Source organism: Heterodontus francisci, chromosome 8 (genome assembly GCF_036365525.1).
Source record: "Heterodontus francisci isolate sHetFra1 chromosome 8, sHetFra1.hap1, whole genome shotgun sequence".
In the NCBI taxonomy this organism is placed as follows: domain Eukaryota; kingdom Metazoa; phylum Chordata; class Chondrichthyes; order Heterodontiformes; family Heterodontidae; genus Heterodontus; species Heterodontus francisci.
The window spans coordinates 12962507-12981810 of record NC_090378.1 but is presented as its reverse complement, the minus strand read 5'-3'; the positions used below and the strand labels follow the sequence as shown (position 1 = coordinate 12981810).

Below are 19304 nucleotides of genomic sequence, written 5' to 3'. Positions count from 1 at the left end.
TCTGGCTCCTATGATTGGAAAAGCTCCAAAAAAGAGAGAGGACTTGCAGGGCGTACATTAAGGTAGCTCACCTGTGATGTCGCTTTTGCTTTTATTGCCCTCCTGCAACAACCACCCCCTCTGAGACTGTTCCCTTGCTTTGCAAGTGTGTTGCATGAAGCTCCTGCCCCACCCCCACCCCCATCCCCTTTGCACTGCTGCTTATCCTTTCCCCCTGAATATTGGTTCCTGTGTTTTCTAAACGTATGCAAGAGCCTACGTCATTGTGTCAGTTTTTTTTTATGTTGCTGTTTTATTGACTGTGCTTCATGCTTGTGTGTAGTATTTGTTTCTGGCTGAAATTGTCTTGCCTCTCTGTGATTTGGGAAGCCCTCCTGAGTAATTTCTACATTTTTTCAAACCCAAAGGGAAACCCATTCTTTGCACCACTTCAAACATGCAACAATCTTTCAGAAAATAAGAATTAAATAATGGAATGCATCAATTTTTTTCACCATAGATATTGATATTGAAGGTCACAATTCCTGTTTGGAGTGGGTTTATAACTGCATCTTGAATGTATATACCCACTTGCATGGAGCAATCATAAAGTGACTCATTCATTGGTTTACTTTATCAAGAGTGGTCACCATGGAGGTAAATGTGACAGCCATTTTGTATCAGCAATGTCCCATTAACAGCAACGAGATGAACATGAACAACCGGTTAATCTTGTTTTTTTTGGTGATGGAAAAAAAGTGTTGCCCAGGACAATCTGTTGTATTTTCTTCTCCTCCTATGAATTGTGCCATGGGATCTTTAACATCTACGCTCCATCCATTTGCAGTGTGGAAGGGGGCTATTCGGCCCATTGTGCCTGCACCAGCCTAATTCAACTTTCCAGCTCTTGGTCTGTAACCCTATAGGTTACAGCAGTTCAAGTACTTTTCAAATGTTCTGAGGGTTTCTGCCTCTACCACCCTTTCAAGCAGTGAGCTCCAGACCCCCATCACACTTTGGGTGAAAGAATTCCCCTCAAATCCCTTTTAAACCTCCTACCTCTTATTTAAATCCATGTCCCGTGGTTATGGCCCACTCAACCAAGGGGAATAGGACCTTCCTGTCCACTCTATCTAGACCCCTCATAATTTTATAAACTTAAATTTAGTCTTCTTTCAGCCTCCTCTGTTCCAAAGAAAACAACCCTAGCCTATCCAATCTTTCCTCATAACTAAAATTCTCCAGTCCAGATAACATCCTCCTAAGTTTCCTCTGTACACTGTCTTGTGCAATCACATCTTTCATTTAGTGCGGTGGCCAGAACTGTGCGCAGTACTCGTGTTCCAGCACAACATCCCAGCTCATATATTCTGTGCCTCGGCTACTAAAGGCAAGTATGCCATATGGATTCTTGACCAGCTTGTCTACCAGTCTAGCCAAGGTCCCTCTGTTCCTCTACACTTCTCAATGTCCTATCACTTGTGTATTCCCTTGCATTGTTTGCCCTTCCCAAATGCATTACCATGCACTTCTATGGATTGATTTTCATTTGCCACATTTCTGCCCACCTGACCAGTCCATTGATCTCTTCCTACAGTCTGCAGCTTTCTTTCTCACGATCAACCACATGGCCAATTTTTGTATCATCTCCAAGCATCTTAATCATGTACCATATGTAATGAGAAGCTTTTTATGTTGTCTGATGCAACATAAATAAGATGTATGGAGTTCAGTTGATTGAAGATCTCAAACAGGTTTATTAACAGCTAACAAGTATATACAGTGCAGAGCTACCAATTTACAGGACTTGTCTCTTGGTGTTACAGTTACAGAGTGACACTGGCATGTAGTCACATGATTGCATCCATGTACTTAGCTCATTAGCATTCTAAGATCTTAAAGGGACATCGCTGTTAAAGGCACCATACACCATACATTTAGGTCCAAATCATTGTGATATACCACAAACAGCAACAGATGCAGTCCTGAGCCCTGTGGAGCCCCACTGGAAGCAGTATTTCAGTCACAAAAACACCCATCGACCAATATCCTTTGCTTCCTGCCTCTGAGCCAGTTTTGGATCCAATTTGCCACTTTACTTTGGATCCCATGGGTATTTACTTTTGTGACCAGTCTGTCTTGTGCGACATTATCAAAAGCTTTGCTAAGAGCTGAATAGACTACATCAAATGTGCTGGCCTCATCAAACCTTCTCGAAAAATTCAATATTAGTCAGACCCGACTTTCCCTGAACAAATCCATGCTGATTGTCTTAGATTAATCCGTGTCTTTCTAATTGAAGATTTATCCTGTTCCTCAGAATTTTTTCCATTAATTTTCCCATCACTGAGGTTAGTCTGACTGGCCTATAATTACTCAGTCTGTCCCTTTCTCCATTTTTAAACAATGGTACAACATTAACTGTCCTCCAATCCTCTGGCACCACACCTGTAACCAGAGAGAATTGGAAAATGATGGTCAGAGCCTCCGGTGTTTCTTATCTTGCGTCCCTTGAAAGCCTAGGATGCATTTCATCTCAGCCTAAGGATTTATCCATGTTGTATCACTCCCCATTCACTGCAATCTCCACCTACATTACTATAGCATGGGTAATTATAACTCTGACTTCTGACTCAGATGAGAGCGCTACCGAGCTGACATTTTCATTTTACATTTTTTCTACGAGATACCCTGGTTTAAATCAGTGCCAACCTTGGTTTTCGTATAGTAAATGAATACATCTTTTCAATTTACAGCCTTCACTGACATAATGCAGAGGGCACAAACAGACCCATTGAAAATAGTGACTGAGCTCAAATACCATGCACCTTGCATTGATTTTTATTGTGAATTCTACAAGGGGCATTTCTCGGCCTTAACAGAAGAACATGAGAAAAAGGAGCAGACGGCCCCTTTGGCCTGCTCCGCCATTCAATACGATCATGGCTGATCTTCTGCCTCAACTCCACTTTCCTGCCCACTCCCCATATTCCTTGATTCCCTGAGAGACCAAAAGTCCATCGATCTCGGCCTTGAATATACTCAGCAATGGAGCATCCACAACCCTCGGGGGTAGAGGATTCCAAAGATTCACAAACCTTCTCAGTCCTAAATGATTGGCCCCTTATCCTGAGACTGTGCCCTATGTTCCAGATTCCCCAGCCAGGGGAAACAGCCTCTCAGTGTCTACCCTGTTAAACCCCTTCAGAATCTTGCATATTTCAATGAGATCACCTCTCATTCTTCTAAACTCCAGAGGGTATAGGCCTAATTTACTCAGCTTCTCATCATAGGACAGCCCTCTCATCCCAGGAACAAATCTAGTGAACCTTAGAGTCATAGAGTTATACAGCACAGAAACATGCCCTTCGGCCCACCGTATCTGTGCTGGTCATCAAGCCTATCTATTCTAGTCCCATTTTCCAGAACTTGGCCCGTAGCCTTGTATGCTATGGCGTTTCAAGTGCTCATCTAAATACTGGTACCGTGTCCAAGGCAAGATTATCCTTCCTTAGGTATGGAGACCAAAACTGCACACAGTACTCCAGGCATGGTCTCACCAATTGTATCAAGACTTCCTTATTCTTGTACTCCAATACCCTTGCAATAAAAGCCAACATGCATTTGTCTTCCTAATGGCCTTGATGCGGCAACACACTTTCCTTCACCGTGGATGTGAGATTATATAGAGTGTGTGTGTGTATCTGTATCCCGTTAAATTTGGTCTGACTGGCAACACAGTTAATTAATTGTGCTCTGCAGATGGGGACGGGGCAATAGTATGACGTGATATCCTCCCAGCATGTGTTATTTTATTTAAGTTGTGGTTTGTCTAATAAAAGTTAACTAAGCGTAACTCTGAAGCATAGTTTTTTCCAACTGGGATTCTTAATTGCCAAGGAGATTGTGAGGAAATCCCAGAGATGAGGAGGAATTGATCCAAGTGTCAGAGGTCACCAGATATGATTATATGTTGGCTGGCTAGCATGCATTCCCCCATTGTTGACCACCAATAAAAGCAGGTCGGCTGTCTGCAATGATAGCACGGTTCTCTGAAGTTGAACTGATGCCAGTAATTTCAGCCGATGAACAGGGACTCTGGCAGTTGTAACAATAATTGCATGGTGTCCATGGGAGTGTACATCTATATTTGGAAGGGATCCCCAGACAGGGGGAAAAAAGTCTGAAAAACTATAGCTTTAAAAGGAATGATGAATCAGAAAACCTTCTGGACTCGGATTATGGTGTTTTTTGCCCCCTTCCATTTTATATCCTAACTACTGGTGACTGAGTCGCAGAATGTTCCAAACAGAAAGAAATCATTACGTCTGTGCCAGTGTGTTTTTGTCCCTCATAAATCACCTCATCAAATGCCTCTGCCATGCTCACTCTCCATCCCCTTTAATATTCCTTGTTTTCAAACGATTAATATCCTTGTAAAATAATTATGAAAAGACAAGCTTGGCGGGCAAGAAAGGGCATATGGCTGGGGCACAAGTAACCCGATACTTCACCCTTTCATTCTTTCAATGTGTCGTGTTCTACCCTCATCGAACGCTGTTTTGCAGACCAGGTTACCTGGTCTGCGCCTGTTTTTGTATCGAAACAGCAAAGATGAGAAGCAAGACAAAAGGCTATTCGGCCCATCCAGCTCACTCCGCCCAGAGTCCACATACGATGTTGTACTGTGGACCACAAATGCAAACTCTTCCACTCGTTGGTTAAGGGATATTCAAGCTGCTTTTTTAGCAGCAATAAGTGGGATCGACTTGATTGTCACCAGGCTCCTAAAAAGTGCTTTAATCGCATAAACGGTAAGAGCCAGCTCCCAGACACCACACTTTCGAAATCCAAAATTAATGGAACAATATCAAAAGCGGTTTCAGTGACCTTGGCCACTTATCACCTGTAAAAGAAAGCAGTGCCATTCTGAAGCTTGCGGATTGATGGTTAACTGCTCCTCTGTTGAATTAAATAATATTCTGGAGGAGGACTAGCCTTCACTTTGCAGCTCTCTTTTTCGTTCTGTTCTGCACTGGCAGAATGACCGGCCGATTAATTGCCGTTTAGTTTACAAGCTGTATTTATAATCAACGCTGTTTTAAACAAAAAAAATTACAAATTGTTTTGTAATCTCAAACAAGTTCATTATTCATGACATAAGGTTTCTTCACTGTGCAGATTAAAAGCACAGAGCTGCATTCTTGAAGTGAGTAAAAAGGAAAACAGCTCTCAGTAGACCTATCTCTCCACCTTCATAGTTAATGGCTGGAGTAGAATTGATATTAGCATTTTGACTATTCAGACTCCCATTAGAGAAGGCAAAAAAAGCCTGTAATGCCACATCTAAGTATCTTCCACCTGCTAGGAAGGTCATAGTGGCTCGGAAACTAGACAGAAAGAGGATATTAAGATGGATTAGGCTAATTAATCTTATGCTGACAGAAGCCTTGCCAGACTTTTTCTAATCATTCTTGCAGGTTTAAAGCACTGTTTAAAATCATCCTGTTTTTATTTGCATAAAGTGCTTTGTTACTGGAGCTGGTTATATTAACATTGATCTAATAAAGGCATATGAGGGGGAGAGAGGAAAGCTGTAGCAGTTACTAAATTGCACTGTCCTGAAATACAGCAGGGTTCCTTCTGCCTAATTCACTCTTGCATTAACTATACATTAGAGCACAGAATTGATTAACTGATTAAATTGATTAAATTTAATTACTTTCTGACAGGATTTTAATGGTCTCCAGTTGTTTGTTTTTCCTGTTGTGTAGATTTTTTTTTGTTCACTTGCATCCTTCCTGGTCAACCCAGTGATTTGCAAAGCTTTCTCTCAAACCTACTTTTATTAAAGAACCTGAGGAGCCTAGACTGTGGCTGAGACTTTCTGTGGATGACTTTATGCCATCTCCATTGTTAAACAAGAGGATGTCCAGATTTAAAACATCGATTGATCTGTTCTTTAAGATTTTAATCAGGAATCAATGTGTGTGTGTGTCATTCTGTCTGGTTCTCATTTCTCCCTCTATTTCTCACTCAGGATGTGTATGCATTTGTCCGTATCTCTCTTTTTCTCTATCTCTGTTTTTCTCTCTTGCCACTTTGTCTTTGCCAATCAATTCATCTGTTTATCGCTTGCATCTGTTTCAAATCAACCCCCAACCTTTTCCTCTCTGTCCCCCTTTGTTTATCTCACCCTGCCTGTGTGTATCCCTCTCTCTATTTATCTCAGTTTAATTTCCCTCTATCACATCTTCCCTCTCTGTATATCATCCCCTGGTCTCTGCCTGTGCCTGATTATTTATCTCTCTGTCTACCTTTTACATTGCTTTCTTCATCTCTGTATCTCTCCTGAAAGGACACCTCCCCCCACACCCTGTTGTCCCCCACCACGTCGGCATCTTTTCATCTGTTTTGGTCTGTCGCTCCACACCCCCCCCCCCCACCCCCTCTGGTGTAATAAAGGTCATGACCTCACACATGTCATCAACCTGCTAGCTTTATAGGGAAACTGAACAAAATGGCCTTTCACAGAGTTAATGGCACAGAAGAGGGCCATTCAGCCTGTCAGATCCATGCTGGCTGTCAGCAGAGCAAACCAATCAGTCCCATTACCCAGCTCTATCTCCATTGCTCTGTAAGTTTATTTCCCTCAAGTGCGGCGCAGTGGTTAGCACCGCAGCCTCACAGCTCCAGCGACCCCGGTTCAATTCTGGGTACTGCCTGTGTGGAGTTTGCAAGTTCTCCCTGTGTCTGCGTGGATTTCCTCCGGGTGCTCCGGTTTCCTCCCACATGCCAAAGACTTGCTGGTTGATAGGTAAATTGGCCATTGTAAATTGCCCCTAATATAGGTAGGTGGTAGGGAAATATAGGGACAGGTGGGAATGTGGTAGGAATATGGAATTAGTGCAGGATTAGTATAAATGGGTGGTTGATGGTCAGCACAGACTCGGTGGGCCAAAGGGCCTGTTTCAGTGCTGCATCTCTGAACTGAACTGAACTGAACTGCTTATCCAATATCCATTTGAAATTATTCATCGTCTCCGCTTCCAGAACCCTTGTAGGCAGAGTGTTCCAGGTCATCACCACTCGCTGTGTAAAAAAAAAAGTTCCTCACATCCCCACTGCATCTCTTGCCCAAAATCTTAAATCTGTTTCTCCTAGTCAAGATTAGGGAACCATGGATGACAGGTGAAATTGTGAGACTAGCTAAGAGGAAAAAGGAAGCAAACATAAGGTCTAGGCGGCTGATGAAAGACGAAGCTTTGAAAGAATATCGGGAATGTAGGACCAATCTGAAACGAGGAATTAAGAGGGCTAAAAGGGGTCATGAAATATCTATAGCAAACAGGGTTAAAGAAAATCCCAAAGCCTTTTATTCATATATAAGGAGAAAGAGGGTAACTAGAGAAAGGATTGGCCCACTAAAGGACAAAGGAGGAATGTTATGCTTGGACTCAGAGAAAATGGGTGAGATTCTAAACGAGTACTTTGCATCGGTATTCACCGAGGAGAGGGACATGACGGATGTTGAGATTAGGAACAGATGTTTGATTACTCTAGGTCAAGTCGGCATAAGGAGGGAGGAAGTGTTGGGGATTCTAAAGGGCATTAAGGTGGACAAGTCCCCAGGTCCGGATGGGATCTATCCCAGGTTACTGAGGGAAGCGAGAGAGGAAATAGCTGGGGCCTTAACAGATATCTTTGCAGCATCCTTAAACACGGGTGAGGTCCCGGAGGACTGGAGAATTGCTAATGTTGTCCCCTTGTTTAAGAAGGGTAGCAGGGATAATCCAGGTAATTATAGACCGGTGAGCCTGACGTCAGTGGTAGGGAAGCTGCTGGAGAAGATACTGAGGGATAGGATCTATTCCCATTTGGAAGAAAATGGGCTTATCAGTGATGGGCAACATGGTTTTGTGCAGGGAAGGTCATGTCTTACCAGCTTAATAGAATTCTTTGAGGAAGTGACAAAGTTGATTGATGAGGGAAGGGCTGTCGATGTCATATACATGGACTTCAGTAAGGCGTTTGATAAGGTTCCCCATGGCAGGCTGATGGAGAAAGTGAAGGCGCATGGGGTCCAAGGTGTACTAGCTAGGTGGATAAAGAACTGGCTGGGCAACAGGAGACAGAGAGTAGCAGTGGAAGGGAGTTTCTCAAAATGGAGACGTGTGACCAGTGGTGTTCCACAGGGATCCGTGCTGGGACCACTGTTGTTTGTGATATACATTAATGATTTGGAGGAAAGTATAGGTGGACTGATTAGCAAGTTTGCAGACGACACTAAGATTGGTGGAGTAGCAGATAGTGAAGGGGACTGTCAGAGAATACAGCAGAATATAGATAGACTGGAGAGTTGGGCAGAGAAATGGCAGATGGAGTTCAATCAGGGCAAATGCGAGGTGATGCATTTTGGAAGATCCAATTCAAGAGTGAACTATACAGTAAATGGAAAAGTCCTGGGGAAAATTGATGTCCAGAGAGATTTGGGTGTTCAGGTCCACTGTTCCCTGAAGGTGGCAACGCAGGTCAATAGAGTGGTCAAGAAGGCATACGGCATGCTTTCCTTCATTGGACGGGGCATTGAGTACAAGAGTTGGCAGGTCATGTTACAGTTGTATAGGACTTTGGTTCGGCCACATTTGGAATACTGCGTACAGTTCTGGTCGCCACATTACCAAAAGGATGTGGATGCTTTGGAGAGGGTGCAGAGGAGGTTCACCAGGATGTTGCCCGGTATGGAGGGCGCTAGCTATGAAGAGAGGTTGAGTAGATTAGGATTATTTTCATTAGAAAGACGGAGGTTGAGGGGGGACCTGATTGAGGTGTCCAAAATCATGAGAGGTATAGACAGGGTGGATAGCAAGAAGCTTTTTCCCAGAGTGGGGGATTCAATTACTAGGGGACACGAGTTCAAAGTGAAAGGGGAAAAGTTTAGGGGGGATATGCGTGGAAAGTTCTTTACGCAGAGGGTGGTGGGTGCCTGGAACGCGTTGCCAGCGGAGGTGGTAGACGTGGGTACGATAGCGTCTTTTAAGATGTATCTAGACAGATACATGAATGGGCAGGAAGCAAAGAGATACAGACCCTTAGAAAATAGGCGACAGGTTTAGATAGAGGATCTGGATCGGCGCAGGCTTGGAGGGCCGAAGGGCCTGTTCCTGTGCTGTAATTTTCTTTGTTCTTTGTTCTAGTCATTGCACCATCAGCTAATGGGAATAGCTTTTCTTTGTCTACCCTGTTCAAACCTGTCATAATCTTGTACACCTCTTTCAAATCTCCCCTCAATCTCCTTTGCTCCAAGGAGAACAACCCCAGCTTCTCCAACCTAACCTTGTAACTAAAATCCCTCATCCCTGAAACCATTGTGGTAAATCTCTTCTGCACCCTCTCAAGGACCCTCACATCCTTTGCAAAGTATGGCGACCAGAACTGGATGAAATTCTCTCATGGCTGAACCATAGTTCTATTAACATTCAGCATAACCTCCCTATTTTTGTACTCAATGCCTCTATTTATGAAGCCCAAGATCCCATATGCTTTGCTAACTTCTCTTTCAATATGTCCTGCCATCTTTAATGATCGATGCACATGCACCCCCAGGTCCCTATGTCTCTGTATACTCTTTAGAACTGTACCATTTAGTCTACATTGCCTCACCCTATCCCTTTTGCCAAAATGGATCACCTCTGGATTTCTGTGCAATGGTTAAACTCATTCTTAATTTCAAAGGCACGGCAATGGGATATGTAGCACTTTGCAGTCCTTATTAGCATTCCAGCCCTCCAGTCTGATCTGGCCTTGCATTTGAGGAGCCAGGCAACGTGAGCATAATGTGCATTGATTTACATAGGCGTTCATAGCACAGGAACAGGCCATTCAGCCCCACAGGCGCTTGTCAGTGTTTGTGCTCCACAGAAACTACCTCCCATCTGACTTCATCTCGCCCTATTAGCTTATCCTTCTTTTCCTTTCTCCTTCATGTACTTATCTCGCTTGCCCTTTAGCACATCAATGCTATTTGCCTCAACTACTCCTTGTCATAGCAAGTTCCACCTTCTCACTACTGTAAATGTGTCTAATGATATAAAATATAGTACCTGTGTAAGTCAATCCTTAGACTTTTTTCCACAGAAAATATGAGTAAGAGTTACTAGCAGCTGCACTTTGTGCCATTATAGGGTAGCTGCCATCTTGCTGTGTACATAGTGTGTATCCAGTGTGTATTGATAAGTAGCAGCGATGGGCTAAAACTCAGCAGGAATTTATGGCAGTGTAAATGATTAAAATACTCCCAGCTCGCTCGATCAGTGAATTTTGAGCAGCTGCAACCCATTTACCAGTGGGCATAATGCAACACCGGCACCAAATGGGAAGCTCCCTCCAACTGGCTGCAGGATGATGGTTAAAGGATGAGGATAAGCTGGGACAGAGTAAAGGCAGCTTTACTTTTGGTCTAATTGGATTGCCTAATCTTGAGAGTGCCCAAAGTGGAAAATTTTCGAAATCCTCTTACACACTTACAAGCCAGCCCCGCACCCCATGGCCTGACTGCACCTTTCCATGGCCAATTCACAATCTGTGCTCCTCCAGCTCTAAGTGAGGGCCTATACATCAATCCTCCCTTCTTCCCCGCCCCCCGCACCCTCAACCCCTTTCTTCAATGGCTGACCACTCAACCATCATATCCCTTCATGATGGAACTGTCTTCCCAAAATCCCTGTGATTTGCCACGTCTTTCTCCACTTTCAAAAGCCTCCTTCAAGCCACCTTTTTGGCCATATCTTTGCATATCGTCCCTAACTCTTCTAACTCAGTGCTTATTGTCTCTCCGTAGCTGGTAGCTCGCCTCCGGGTCAGATATGAAACCAGCGTTGCAAACAGTCTGGTTGAGCCTCAGACAGTTCCCAGAGAGAGGGATGGAGTCGGTAGCTATGGAATGTAGTTTGTGCTGTGGACTGAAATCAATGACTTCAGTCTTTCCAATATTTAATTGAAGGAAATTTCTGCTCATCAGTACTGGATGTCAGACAAACAGTCTGACAATTTAGAGACAGTGGAGGGGTCAAGAGAGGTAGTGGTGAAGTAGAGTTGGTTGTTGTCACCGTACAGGTGGAAACTGGTGTTTTTGCGTTTTCCGATGATGTTGTCGAGGGGCACTATGTAAGTGAGTAATAAGAGGAAGCTAAGAATAGATGCTTGGGGGACAGCAGAGTTAACGGTGCAGGAGCAGGAAGAGAAGCCATTGTAGGGATTCTCTAGCTATAACTATGCATGGGCCCATTGGTGTTGTTTCTGGACTTGCTCAATAAGCAGAGAAATCCACAAGATAGAAAAGTTCTTCAGCTCAGACACAAATTGCATCTCTGTTCTTCAGGTCATTACAAAAACATAGGAACAGGAGGAGGCCACTCAGCCCCTCAAGCCTGTTCCGTCAATCATTTAGGCCATGGCTGATTTGTATCTTAACTCCATTTACACACCTTAGTTGCCTATCCCTTAATACCCCTACCTAACAAAAATTTATCAATCTTAGTTTTGTAATTTTCAACTGACCCACCCACCCACCCCTGATGGCCTCAGCTGCCTTTTGGGTGGAAAGAGTTCCAGATTTCCACCCCCTTTGTTTTCTGGCATCACCATGAACGGCCTAGCTCTAATTTTAAGGTTATACTCCCCTGTTCTGGACATCCCCACCAGAGGAAATGGTTTCAACTGTTAACTTTGCTAAATGACTCGACGAGCTAATGTGATACTGATGTCAGCTGTTTCCTCCCCCTCTGCCCAGGCCATTGTGGACACTGTTGATAATCTGCTGAGGCCGGAGGCTCTGCAGTCGTGGAAGGACATGAATGCGACGGAACAGGCTCACGCGGCCACACTGTTGCTCGACACGTTGGAAGAAGGCGCCTTTGTCCTGGCCGACAACCTCATTGAGCCAACCACTGTCACTGTGCCCACCGAGAATATAGGTGAGTGGCTTTGCTGTATCACAGATTGAGGGAACACAAGGCACGCAGGGATTCGAAGCATGAAAGCTCATCCTGGTAATAGAAAAGAGCCTTTCACGATCTTTGCAGCCAATTAAGTACTTTTTCAAGTGTAGTCACTCTTGTAATCATAGAGAGATACAGCACTGAAACAGGCCCTTCGGCCCACCAAGTCTGGAGCTGTGAGGCTGCGGTGCTAACCACTGCACCACTGTGCCGCCCTGTAATGTAGAAACCTCTGCAGCCAATTTGCTCACAGTAAGATCCCACAAACAGAAATTTTCTTTTTTTCATTCATGGGATGTGGTTGTCACTAGCAAGGCCAGCATTTGTTGCCCATCATTACCTGACCTCGAAAAGGTGGTGGCGAGTCACCTTCTTGAACCGCTGCTGTCCATATGGTGGAGGAATGCACACAGTGCTGTTAGGGGAGTTCCAGGATTTTAGCCCAGTGACAGTGTAGGAATAGTGAAGGATGGTGTGTGGCTGGAGGGGAACTTGCTGTTATCATGTGTCTGCTACCCTTATTCTTCTAGGTGGTAGAGGTCATGGGTTTGGAAGGGTGCTATGGAAGGAGGCTTGGTGTGTTGCTGCAGTGCAACTTGTAGATGGTACATACTGCTACCACTGTGTGCTGGTGCTGGAGGGAGTGAATGTTAAGATGTTGGATGGGGTGCCAAATAAGCAGGCTGCTTTGTCCTGGATGGTGTCGAGCTTCTTGCGTGCTGTTGACACTGCACCCATCCAGGCAAGTGGAGAGTATTCCATCACACTCCTGACTTATGCCTTGTAGATGGTGGACAGGCACTGGGGAGACAGGAGGTGAGTTACTCGCCACAGGATTCCCAGCCTCTGACCTGCTCTTGTAGCTGCAGTATTTATGTGGCTAGTGCAGTTCAATTTCTGGCCACTGGTAGCCTCCAGGATATTGATGGTGGGGGATTCATTGATGGTAATGCCATTAAACATCAAGGGGAGGTGTTTAGATTCTCTCTTGTCTGAGATGATCATTGCCTGGCACTTTTGTCTTGAATGTTACTTGCCACTTATCAGCCCAACCCTGAATGTTGTCACGATCTTGCTGCATGCAGGCACAGATTGCTTCAGTATCTGAGAAATTGTGAATGGTACTGAACACTGTGCAATCATCTAACCTTGTGATGGAGGAAGGGTTGTTGATGAAGCAGCTGAAGGTCGTTGGGCCTAGGACACTACCTTGAGGAACTCCTGCAGTGATATCCTGGGTCTGAGATGTTTGGTCTCTCACAATTACAACCATCTTCCTTTCCTTTGTGCGAGGTAGGACTCCAGCCAGTGGAGAGTTTTCCCCCTGATTCCCATTGACTTCAATTTTGCGACAATTCCTCGATGCCATACTCAGTCAAATGCTGCCTTCGTGTTGAGGGCAGTCACTCTCACCTCACCTTTTGAATTCAGCTCTTTTCTCTAAGTCTGGACCAAGGCTGTAATGAGGTCAGGAGCTGAGTGGCCCCGTAATAATGACCAGGTACTCTATTTTAATGATGTTGATTGTGGGATAAATTTTGGTCAGGACACCGGGGAGAACTCCCCTGCACTTAGTCTAAATAATGCCATGGGACCTTTTACGTTCACCTGAGAGGGCAAACGGGGCCTCAGTTTAATGACTTACCTGAAAGACTGCCTTTTTCTGACAGCACTGCAATGGATTGTGTGCTCAAGTCTCTGGGGTATGACATAAACCCACAGCCTTCTGACTCAGAGGCGAGAGTGCTACCCACTGAGCCTCGACTGGCACAGTAACATTCTCTTCACCTGATCGCTCCTTGGAAACGGACACCAAAGTATGTAAACAGAGCACAGTTGGCACTAAAGTGTCCTGTAATTGCTACCTCAAGGTTGAGGACAGCGAATCTCATCTCACCTCTCCAAAATTTAACTCTTTGGTCCATGTGTGGATCAAGGCTCTGATGAAGTCTGAAGCTGGGTGGTCCTGAAGACACCCAAATTGGGCATCAGTGAGCAGGTGCCATCTGATGGCATTATTGATGACTCCTCCAATCATATTACTGATTGGCAGGAGGCTGATGAGGTACTCAGTGGCCAGCTTATATTTCTCCTGTTTTATTGTGGATGGGACATACTGGGAAGTCCCACATTGTCGGATAGATGCCAGTGCTGAAGCTGTACTGGAATAGATTGATTGGGGGTGGGAGATCAAGCAGGTTTTTATGAGTTACTTTTGGCTGATGATTTCTTTGATCTGGGATAATCAAGGGAGAAGCCACAACATAAAGACGGCAGGAAGATCTCATTCATTCGCTATTTCTGGCCAAATAGCATGCATTTTACAAGAACCTGGTTACAGTCTCTCTGGGGATGAAAACGCGAAGAGTTCTTTCCCATTTAAGGTGTCAGTGACAAATGACACCGAGCAGTAATCTATCTCCATTGTGTTCAACCTGCGAAATATGTTGATATAATGAATAGCTTTTTTTTTTCATTTGGTGGACTTGTAGATGTATTTTGCTTGTAATTAAACCCAGTGCTGCGAGGCAGAAGTTGCGTAGTTTCACTATCATGTGCGTAACATGGAGAGGTGCAGCGATCTGGTGGTACAGAGAATGTGATTTCAAATTGTACCATGGGAGTTTCAAAATTTAAACTTGTTTTTATTTACATATATCTGCAAATAAAAAACTTATTATCAGCAAAAGTGACCATGAAGCTGTTGGATTGCCTTTTAACAACCCAATTGCTTCACTAATGTCCTTTAAGGATGGAAATCTGCTGTGCTTAACTGGTCTGGGTCTATATGTCACTCCAGTCCCACACCAACTCTTAACTGCCCTCTGCAGTGACCTGGAAAGTCCGCTCAGTTGTGTCAAATATGAAAAGCCCATCACCACCTTTGTCATCAGGCATTGAAGGGGGGGGGCACATAGCACCACCTTGCCAGCAGTGTTCACATACTGAGAATGAATTCATTAAAGGAAGATCAACCTGGCACTGTTGTCACCTTGTCTACAATTGGCAGTCGCAGGCTGAGGAGCTTTGAGATTTCTGCCCTTGTAATTGAGCCATCCAATGGAATAATACAATGGTATGTCAGCCTTTATCGCAAGAGGATTTGAGTACAGGAGTAGTGAAGTTTTGCTTCAATTGTATAGAACCTTGGTTAGACCTCACCTGGAGTACTGTGTGCAGTTTTGGTCCCCTTAGGAAGGATATTATTGCAATAGAGGGAGTGCAACGAAGGTTCACCAGACTTGTTCACGGGATGTTGGGACTGTCCTATGAAGAGAGATTGGGGAAACTGGGCCTCTGTTCTCTAGAGTTTCGAAGAATGAGAGGTGATCTCACTGAAACCTTCAAAATACTTAAACGGGTAGACAGGGTAAATGCAGCTCAGATGTTTCCCCTGGTTGGGGAATCTAGAACCAAGGGACACAATTTAAAAATAAGGGGGAAGCCACTTAGGACAGAGTTGAGGAGAAATTTCTTTTACTCAGAGTTGTGAATTTTTGGAATTCTCTACCCCAGAGGGGTGTGGAAGCTCAGCCATTGAGTATGTTTAAGGTAGAGATTGACAGATTTCTAAATACCAATGATATAAGGGGATATGAGGATTGTGTTGGAAAAAGGCTTTCAAATGGATGATCATCGTATTGAATGGTGGAGCAGGCTCGATGGGCTGAATGGCCTACTCCTGTTCCTATGTTCCTGAGAGCCGCTTTTGGTTAAGCGCTGCATCAAAGCCAAGATTGCGATGCAAGTGGAGACCATTCAGGCCTTTAGTGATGCCAATACCAAACTTTTAGCAGATTGATTGACGAAATTGGAAATTGCACTGCTGCACCAAAGCCAATATTAGTTGTATAATCCATGTATAGAAGAATATAGCGCAGAAGAAGGCCTCACAGCCTATTGTACCTATGCCAGCTCTTTAAAAGAACTATCCATTTAGTCCCACTCACCTACCCTTTTCCCCAAACCCTGAAAATGTTTCCCTTTCAAGTATTTATACAATTGTCATTTGAAAGTTACTATTGAATCTACTTTCACTACCTTTTCAGGCAGTGCACTCCCGATCAAGACAACTCATTGCGTTAAAAAAAAGTCTCCTTACCTCCTTTGGTTTATTTGCCAGTTATCTTAAATCTGTTTCTGCTGGTTACCGATCGACCTGCCTGTGGAAAAAGCTTCTCTCTGTTTCCTTTTTCAAAACCCCTCCTTAGCAGTGCATCAAATCATGTGGTAAGTTGGGATGCCCAATGGCTTGGTTAAGATGTGGCGTAACTCACCCGTACAGATCACAAAGTTCCAGGTGTAACTCCCGAGCCTTTGCCAAGTAGGCTCACCTCAACCAAGGATAGTAATTAGGGGGATTGCGAATATCCGCAGGGTTCCTGGGCCGAGGAAAGAGCAGGTAAAGAATCCGCCAGGACTCGTGCTCCTTATCGCAGATGGGGAAGCGCATATGCTTGGATGTTGGTGGAGAACAGGGTCTGTTACTGGAGTTAGGGATCTCTGCTTCCAACAGTGACTCATAGGCACCGTACTCCCGTGATCTGAAAAAGGGTACCTTAACATCTGTTGCATATTTCATTGCCCCAAAGTTTGATAATCTTCCAGGAGTCAACTTTCTAGGCTTGCACTTCATCAAGGTGCCAGAATACATTTAGTGCCCACACCCTCCTGCCCCACAATGGGAGAAGAAGGAGATAAGATAAGCTATAACGAGAATACTACCACTCCTTTAATGTAAGGTTTTAAGCCCTTATATAATGTCAATTAACGGGAGGGGTTGATAATCAAGTGAATAGGCTTTGAAGAAGCAGCCATGCTAAAACTCGCTGTGGTGTATTGCTCATCCCCAAAATTTACTGAGCACCACTTTATGGACATGCCAGTACAGTCCCAAACCCATGACCTCTACCATCTGGTAGGACAAAGCAACAGGTGCATGGGAACACCACCACATGCAAACTCCTCTCTAAGTTACACACCATCCTGATAAGAGCATAAAAAATAGGAGGCGGAGCAAAAATAGGTTATTCGGATCTGATTGTGACGTTAACTCCACTTTCCTGCTTGCCTCCTATACTCCCTTGTAGATCAAAAATCTGTCCAACTCGGCCTTGAATATATTCAATGATCCAGCTTCCACTGCTCACTTGGGAAGAGAATTCCGAAGATTAATGACCCTCTGAGAGATGTAATTCATCCTCATCATCTTAAATGGGAGGCCCTTTATTCTGAAACTAGATTTCCCCACGTGGGGAAACACCCTCTCAGCATCTACCCTGTCAAATCCCCTCAAAATCCTGTGATCTGAATCTGATGTGCCCGCTGCCATCCCACCTGTCTGGGCCGCATGTCATGGAGCCGCCACAATCCTCCGTGCGGCAGCTCATTGGAATAGCCGAGGCAGGCCGCCCCCTCTCCTGATCATGTGGAGGGGGCGGGCTGTCTGTGAGCAGGCCCTGATGCCATTTTTAAAGGGCTGCAGGTCCTACTGGGAGATTTAAATAGTTAAAGATACAGTGAATAAAAAAAATTAAATACATTTATTTTGACCCTCTCCCACCCCCCAATAACCATAAAATTAGTTACTTGCCCTCTTTCCCCCCCCCCCCCAAAAAACACTTAGCTTGTCCACCTGACCGTACCCCCTCCCCCAATCTGCATAAACGTTAACCTCCAACCCATCCCATCATCCCCTACACCAATGATGTTACTTTGACCCCGTTCCCCCCACTCCTGCACTGATAAACTTACCTCCTCCCCCAATCCCTGCCCCCCCCCCCCCCCTCCCCGAAGGTGTGGGAGTGCCGGCCACTAGGCCGAAGATCGGAGTGGAAATTTAGGCAGCGAGGTAAGAATGATTAATTCATTAATTTTAATTCATTAATTTTAATTTATTTAAATGTGCAAATGGAGTCTCGTCGCTGAGTGGTGGGAAGGCCGCCATGAGGCCACAGACCCCGACACCTGGGGGAGAACTAAATCCAGCCTTATGTTTCAATAAGATCACTTCCTTCTAAACTCCAATGAGTTATAGGCCCAACCTGCTCAAACTTTTCTCATAAGACAACCCTTCAGCCAGGAATCAACATGGTGAACCTTCTCAGAACTCAATGCAAGTATATCCCTCCTTAAATAAGGACTGTATGCGGTAGTCCAGGTGTGGTCTCACCAGTGCCCTGTACAGTTGTAACAAGACTCCCCTACTGTTATACTGCATCTCCCTTGCAATAAAGGCCTGACTTGGAACGATATCGCTGTTCCTTCATCGTCGCTTGGTCAAAACCCTGGAATCCCCTACCTGTGGAAGTAGCTTCAACACACGGACTGCAAGGGTGCACGAAGACGGCTCACCACCACCTTCATAAGGGCAATTAAAGTTGGACAATAAATGCTAGCCTTAGCTGCGATGTGAATAAATGAATAAATAAATAATTCCTTTTGAGTGAAAAGGCAGGTGGTGCTATAATAAGGATTTTTCAGCATCTATTATTGTCTGATGCTTTGTAATTTGAGTGCACAGTTTTTTAAAAAAAAGAAAATGCTTTTTTTGCCTTCTCTGTCCCTTCCCTCTCTGCGATGCGGCTGATCCAGTGCTGGAGGTTGGCGTGCTGAGTACAGAGGGCCAGGTGAAGGACCTGAGATTTCCCCAGGGCTACATGGGTGGAAATTCGATCCACCTTTCAGGCAACACCGTCAAGCAGAACAGTCGGACCGGTAAGTGGCAAGTGCCAGGTGGCAGGAATCTTTCTTGCTGTAGGGATTGCTGCTGTGCACTTGTAAAGAAAAGATTCTTGTCTTTTCCTTCTCCATAATGATATGAAGGGAGCGACTGCTGTAGATGGTTTAAGTTAACTGTGGGTTTCTTTAGGGCACAGAAGGAAGCCATTCGGCCATTCAACATGTGTTAGCGCTCTGTGGAGCAACCCAGTCAGTCTCATTCCCCCAGTCTATGCTGTTAGCCCTGTGAGTTCATTTTCCTCATGTGCCCATCCAACTTCCTTTTGAAATCATTGATCATCTTCGCTTCCATCACCCTCGTAGGCAGCGGATTCCAGGTCATTACTACTCCCTGTGTAAAAACGTTCTTCCTCACACCTCTCCTGCATCTCTTGCCCAAAACCTTAAATCTCTCTGCCCTAGTCCTAATGGGAGCAGCTTTTCTTTGTCTACCTTTTCTAAACCTGTAATCTTGTACACCTCTATCTAATCTCCCCTCAATCTCCTTTGCTCCAAGGAGAACAACTCCTGCTTCACCATCCTACCTGCACATTGAATAACTAGCCCAAGAATTGGGACAAAGAGCACTGGTATTCTGCAAAGGTA

At 44.7% G+C, this 19304-nt stretch overlaps 1 protein-coding gene across 19 annotated transcripts in view; it reads left to right on the top strand.

Annotated features, from left to right (window-relative positions):
• adgrl2a (adhesion G protein-coupled receptor L2a) overlaps positions 1-19304 on the top strand; it is an 877972-nt gene that overhangs the window by 802798 nt on the left and 55870 nt on the right. For 18 of the 19 annotated variants that reach the window (XM_068036644.1, XM_068036649.1, XM_068036640.1 and 15 more), the window contains 3 exons: positions 24-62; positions 11771-11954; positions 18573-18695. In XM_068036644.1, the coding sequence (XP_067892745.1) occupies positions 24-62; positions 11771-11954; positions 18573-18695 (346 nt within the window). The remainder of the gene's footprint in view (positions 1-23; positions 63-11770; positions 11955-18572; positions 18696-19304) is intronic. The other variant, XM_068036653.1, reaches the window with a different exon arrangement.